Source organism: Gymnodraco acuticeps, unplaced genomic scaffold, assembly GCF_902827175.1.
Source record: "Gymnodraco acuticeps unplaced genomic scaffold, fGymAcu1.1, whole genome shotgun sequence".
NCBI lineage: Eukaryota > Metazoa > Chordata > Actinopteri > Perciformes > Bathydraconidae > Gymnodraco > Gymnodraco acuticeps.
Genome location: NW_022990226.1, coordinates 99,113 through 105,961, shown reverse-complemented (window position 1 = coordinate 105,961; position 6,849 = coordinate 99,113). Strand labels below are relative to the sequence as shown.

Here is a 6,849-nt window from a genome sequence, read left to right as displayed (position 1 = left end):
CATCAGTGATTATGTGTTACAATGGCGTTTGTTAGCAACCAGAAAATGACACCAGTAATGACAAACAGATGAGAATGCTGCGTGGGGTCTGGGTGCCGTGTTGGCGGGACGTTGCAGGGCTCGCTGCTCCGCCCTTTGAGGCTCGAGGAGCGGACAGTGTGAGCTGGATTACTGGTGTCGTTTCCTGGTTGCTGCGTGGGGTCTGCGAGACAGCGAGACACAGCATAACTCAGCCTGAGCACACACACACACTCACAGCCTGAGAGCGGAGATCCGCGGAGCCGCGGCTGAGAAAAGATAAGGCTGAGTGAGTGTGTGTGTGTGTGTGTGTGTGTGTGTGTGTGTGTGTGTGTGTGTGTGTGTGTGTGTGTGTGTGTGTGGTGTGTGTGTGTGTGTGTGTGTGTGTGTGTGTGTGTGTGTGTGTGTGTGTGTGTGTGTGTGTGTGTTGTGTGTGTGTGTGTGTGTGAGGGACTAAACAGAGACATAACCTCACATTACAGTGTATAGTGCAGAACTACAATTATCTACCAGCAAAATGGCCAAAAGATATTCTGCTCAGAGCCTTGGAGCTAATAATGGATGAGAGTGTGTGGAATGCATTAGAAGAACACGGTGAAGTGGAACAGGAAGACATTTCTGAAGATGAGGATAATGTGGAGGTAAACTCAGAATTTGACAGCGAATTGGAAGATGAACTTGACTCAGAGCCAGCTGCTGGAAGACCCCCACAGCCAGCCGCAAGAAGACCCCCGCAGCCAGCCGCAAGAAGACCTCCACAGCCAGTCACAGTAGGAGAAGAGGTGAAGACATACATGTCAAAGAACGGCAAGATTGAATGGTGTTCATCCCCAATAAGTGAGTCCACTCGCTTGTCTGCAAATATAATAAGGATGGTACCCGGGCCGACACGAATGGCAGTGACGCATGTTCATGACATCAAGTTATCATTCGAGCTTTTGATGCCAGACTCAATACAAAACATCATATTGGACATGACCAATCTTGAGGGGAGACGGGTTTTTGGGAAGGAATGGAAAGAGTTGGATATTACGCATGTGCATGCATACTTTGGCATCCGTATTCTTGCAGGTGTGTATAGGTCAAGAGGGGAGCCCACTGAGAGTCTGTGTGATGCTGAAACAGGGAGAGCCATTTTCAGGGCAACAATGTCTCTTGAGACTTTTCATATTTTTTCAAGGATCATCAGGTTTGATGACAGGGAGACCAGACCTGATACGACGGAGGGACAAGTTGGCAGCAATCCGTACAGTGTGGGACAAGTGGGTGCAGCGGCTTCCATCCCTCTACAACCCTGGGCCAAATGTTACTGTGGATGAACGGCTTGTGGGTTTAGAGGCCGCTGCCCTTTCAGGCAGTATATTCCCTCCAAGCCAGCAAGGTATGGAATAAAAATCTGGGCTGCCTGCGATGCTGTATCATCCTATGCATGGTATATGCACATGTATACAGGGAAGCCAGAGGGAAGAGTGCCTGAGAAAAAACAGGGGGCAAGAGTGGTGCTTGACATGGTGCAGGGCCTCAGTGGCCACAATGTCACCTGCGATCATTTGTTCACATCGCACAGCCTGGGACAAGAACTTCTCAGAAGAAAAGTCACAATGATTGGAACAGTACGAAAAAACAAGACAGAGCTTCCCCCTCATCTTCTAACGGTGAAGAAAAGGCCAGTTCATTCCTCCGACTTTGTGTTCACAGACAACACTGCCCTGGTATCCTACATACCAAAAAAGGGCAGAAATGTCACTCATTACGTTACACAGAGATGCAAAGATCAGTGGCCGTGAGGACCGTAAGCCAGATATAATAATTGATTACAATGCCACCAAAGGAGGAGTAGATAACTTGGACAAGCTGCTGTCCTGCTTCAGGTGCCAAAGAAGGACCTTGAGGTGGCCACTTGTGATATTCTACAACATCCTGGATGTCTCTGCTTACAATGCCTTTGCACTTTGGATGGCAATAAACCCAGAATGGAACCACAAGAAGCTCCAAAGAAGACGCATTTGTCTGGAGGAGCTTGGCAAGGCACTGGTGACACCTCACATGCAGCGAAGACAACACATGCTGAGGAACCCAGCCTCTGTTGCTATATTGAGAAAGATGGTGGCAACTCCTGCTGCTACACCTGCACGGCCAACACAACCACAACCTGCAGTGCCTAAAGTAAGTGGTGTGTGTGTGTGTGTGTTTTTTTCCAGTGTTAGGAGATGAGGTGAAAACTATTTCTGAACTAATACATATTTTACTGTTCTAGATTGCACCCTGTGTCGGCAAAAGGAAGTGCTGTGAGGTCTGTAGACCCTCAAAGGACTCCAAGACACAGACTACATGCAGCAACTGCAACAAGTACATCTGTGCTATACACACGAAGAAGTTCTGTACAGCATGTGTTTCCTAAACGGACTTGCCCATTGACTCACATGATGTTCTGCAGCGTCACTTCATCAATATATTTTTCGGATATACTGTATTTTATGAATAGTGACTGTTAATTGCTTTTATTTGGTTTGTGTTTATATCTGTTCTATGTAATTTATATGGATGTTTCATCATCTCTATATATTTCACAGCCACACACTTTTGGCTGAGTGGTTCTTGTGTTTCAATTGCTGTGAAATTGCTTTATTTCCATCAGGGCTTTGATTATTATATGACAGATTCAAAATAATAAACATTAATGAAAAAATGTTTCATTTACATTTGTCCTAGAGAAGCATGAGCAAAATGTAAACCTAGTTTGTATTACAGTGTATTTTCATAAATTACATTGTATCACAAAAAACGATGGACACTTCCATTGTTAAATTTGTCCTAGCAAAGACTATTTTCAAAAACTAATCATATATTTGATTTATATTGTTGGGGAATGAGTTAAAGACAATATTATATAAGGAATTGTGCATGTTGAATTTAGTTCTGTATTTTTTTAAAACCCTGAAATATGTCCCGGGTCAATATGTCCCGGGTCAATTTGACCCGAACATTATCAAAGGGTGCGACATGGGAACATAACACAAGGGTTAAGAATATTGAAGACTTATTTTTCTTCTTCTTATATTGAAGACTTGTTTTCACAGCAGTCATTTGACCTCCCATTAGGAAAAGCCCAGGTGAAACAAAAGAGTTTAATTATGTCTCAGTTCCATCAAGTAGTAGGCTACCCAATCACAGTGAGCTAGAATCATGGTAGCTAACAAGCTCACCCTAATGTTCTTTCTAAACTTTTTTAAACAATAAATTGCTCCTGAATTTCAGCCATGTTTCTGTCGATGGCATCGGTAGTTCAATGTTTTCAAAAATGGAATATCCCTTTACGGTGAGGCTACATTGGTTTATAACAAACAAACATTGTCTGCAAAACGATTGACATTCCTATTAGCTTACTTTGTGTTTAGTGCTAATTAGCACTAATTAGCATGCTAACACTAAGATAGTGGACATGCGTTGTCATTCTGGGCATGTTAGCATTTAGCTCCACTTTTAGCCTCACAGCCCTACATGTCTGTAGTCTTTTTATTTAATTTGAGTCATTTGTGTTACCTTGGATACAATGTAGTGCAGCGGAGGACACTATGTGCAGAACGTTTTTAACTGAAATGAGAACAAAGAGACTTTTCTTTTGTAACGGAGATGTTTATTTAGACAACTGAATGCATGCCAGAAAAAACCTTTGTTACAGCAGCGGTAACTTCAGCTCTCTCACTTTTCTAACTCTGAGGGAGGGACCTGAATCAGGGACACAACCAACTTTCGACTTTTAGTAGAGGACACTATCTTGACTAATTTATTGCATTGACACATTACTCCTGTCTTAGGGGACAGGGGAGACAGGAGGTACGATAGTTGAGTAGTTAAAGGAGTTTGGATCTTAACCAGCTTTGGCCAGAGTATTGTAGGTTGTTTTATCACTGTTTTGGCAAAAGGACAAAAGTAATTCACACCTTGCTTTAAGGGAACTTTACCTCTCACACAAAACACGTAAAGAGACGATAAAAAAGATGCACTTACTGTAGGTAGCATTCACATGCAGTATAACGTGTCTTCTCCTTCAGACTAGGTTTAACATTTTTCTCCACTATTTCTTACAGAGATTCACAGCTAAAGTTTTTCAGTTTGGGGAATTATCTTACACATAATGGATACCGGATGAACAAAGACATGTTGAATGGATTTAGGAGAAATTAAAATAAAATGAAATAATCTGCTATGAAAGTCAAGAGACAAAATTGTGCTTATCGTTGGTGGGATGTCAAATATGTAGTAATGACACAAACCCCTGTACTCATATCAACCCTTTTATCCCCAAAAAGGGATTCCTTGACACAATTTCAGCCAGTTGGTCCATCAAAGCTTCCTTAGTTCCCTCTGCCATTGTTTCTCCCAATATATTGATGAGCCAAAAATACCATAATATCAAAAATAAATGCAACCCTTTCACAAAACAATGAGCAATAAATAATAATCAAGTGGTGTTCTTGTACTGTATATGTACTGTATATACACAGAGTTAAGTTTGTTGTATATATGTACACAAAACAACTGGCAGTCTATTTCAGACTGGGTTTTTATCATAGCCTACAACTGGAATCCGTGCCCAGATTCTTTAAATCCCATAAAAAGCAACAACATCATAACTTACACCGAATCCTGGAGAGCAGTAGGGATAATGCACAATGAGACTAATATGGTGCTTGTAACGTTTTGCCCCCAAAATAGTATCACTGGTCTGGAAAGGAAAGACAATATAAAAGAAACACTTTTTAGGGAGGGTGTAAAAAAAAAAAAGCCTCTAGAATTCCATAAAATAACTAGCTTATTAAAACATTGATTGACGACAACATGCACAATGCTTTCCCAGCCTCGGTGGAGAAATTATGAAGCACTTTCTCTACACCGCAGCATGACTTTGCAGTTTTTGCTTGTATTAATGCTTGTATTTGTTTTTAAACAACATAAGGGGCCACTGGTGCAACCCTTTCCCTTTTCTCCTTTAAGGGTGCATGTCTTCACTCCAAAGACTAGATGGAAGGCTCTTTCTCCTCAAACAGTTTTTCAAAAAAAGAGTTTTTAATCCATTCCATGAACACTCATCTTGCAGGTCACATGCTCAGGCAGTGAGGACAGTGGATCATTTCTGCTTCCATAAAAGTCTGTGTATCTATAAATGTCTCCACAACTGTCCTCTCAGCATAGTAAGTCCCTCTGCGTATGAACAAACACCTCACTAAACATTTTTGTCCCAGTCTTATTTTAGTAGCTTATGTACAGGAGGTTGAAGTGTCTGCCAGGCAGTATCCCAGGCAACCAGCCATATCTTCACACATTTACAGTATGCATTCCAGTTTTCAGTCCTCTGTTAGTCTTTGTCCATTTCATTTGTGTCTTTGAATTGGAGTGTGTCGTTGTGACATGATGGCAGCTCTTGTATTTCTACTTTTCTAAGAGTGTGAGCTGCTATTTTCTTATTGGTTTTGCTGTCATGGCGAGGTCACTGAATCATACATTGGACACACAATCTATAGAATGTGTGTGTGTGTGTGTGTGTTATGTGTGGATGCATGGGTTTGTGCTTGTGTGTGTATATCTGGTTGCATGTGTGCATCTCTGTGCTCTTTTTCCTCAGACGCTACGTGGGGGTCTTTGAAGCTCGTGGGTCCTCCTGTTGCGTCCCTTCTTATTTTCCTGCATCCTTCTCCACTTGGCCGTTTGATGGCTGCCCGCCCGAGACCCCCCCGAAGCCGGGGTCCCCTTCTGTCCATTTTGCGCCCTCGAATTGTTCTTTGGTGCCTGGCCAATCAACGTACCCAGATTTGGTTGAGTTTTCTGGGTAGGCTGACCTTGTGTTGGCACGTCGACAGTTGGATCGTCACCCTTAGGCCATGGCCCCCTCTGTGAGGGATTGGCTTGCTGCTTCTGGGCATTTGGCGCCAAAGCTTTAGGCCGTGCCGCCGGGTTAGAGGCGCCTGTGCTGTCGGTTTTACCCTGAGTGTTGCCGTTGGGCGTCTTCACCCTCTTCTGTTTGCGCTCTTTCTTCCAGACTCGATCACAAAACTCCTCCACGCTGTTGAGGTCTGGGTGGTCCAAGAGAGACAGGAAATCTCGATACCACAGCCTGTGCTTGGGAGAGTGACCTCCCCCGCCTCCCGCGCTGGAAAGTCCGGGCAGCATGTCACCCAGTTTCTGAGCGGGGATGACCTGGAGGTTGAGGCGCAGCAGGGGCTGGATGAAGCCGTGTTCCACAGCCTGGCAGTGGTAGATACCTGAGTCCAACTGGGTCAGGCTGCGTATTAGCAAACCCTGGTCTGTATGGAGAACCCGGTCATCGAGCTTGATCTGGAAAAAGAGAGAATAAGCCAGAGGAATGAATTAATAGGGAGAAATTAGAACAAACAGACAACAGCAAAGCACAAAAGTCCTTGATCTGAGTGTGAGTAAACAGGGGTCATAAAAATAAATAAAATATTAGATTTTGATAAAAGATAAAATGATTGCCGAACCCAGAGGTGAAAGAAGTACTCAGATCTTGTACTTAATTTAGTAAAAATTTGCATTCAAAATATAATCTAAATCTACTTAAAGTACCAAGTAGTATTCATTCTGCTGATTGGTCCATTTCAGAATAATATATATGATATGTTTTATAATGATTGATCATGAAAGTGTTCTCAAAGCTGGTAAAGGTGCAGCTAGTCTGAATGACTTTGTATACTGCATACTTGTATACTTGTGAATTTACTCCAGGTGGAACTAAAGTCTGATTTAACACTTGATTATATTTCACATCATTCATCCAAATCTGCAAAGTAACTAAAGGTATTACATACATGT

At 42.7% G+C, this 6,849-nt stretch overlaps 1 protein-coding gene across 2 annotated transcripts in view; it reads right to left on the bottom strand.

Moving 5' to 3' along the window:
- Nucleotides 1-3,633: 3,633 nt before the first annotated feature.
- The window catches only part of sema3aa (sema domain, immunoglobulin domain (Ig), short basic domain, secreted, (semaphorin) 3Aa), a 35,745-nt gene continuing 32,529 nt past the window's right edge, over nucleotides 3,634-6,849 (bottom strand). For both annotated transcript variants that reach the window (XM_034218884.1, XM_034218883.1), the window contains exon 17: nucleotides 3,634-6,354. In XM_034218884.1, the coding sequence (XP_034074775.1) occupies nucleotides 5,641-6,354 (714 nt within the window). In that variant the 3' untranslated portion in view covers nucleotides 3,634-5,640. The remainder of the gene's footprint in view (nucleotides 6,355-6,849) is intronic.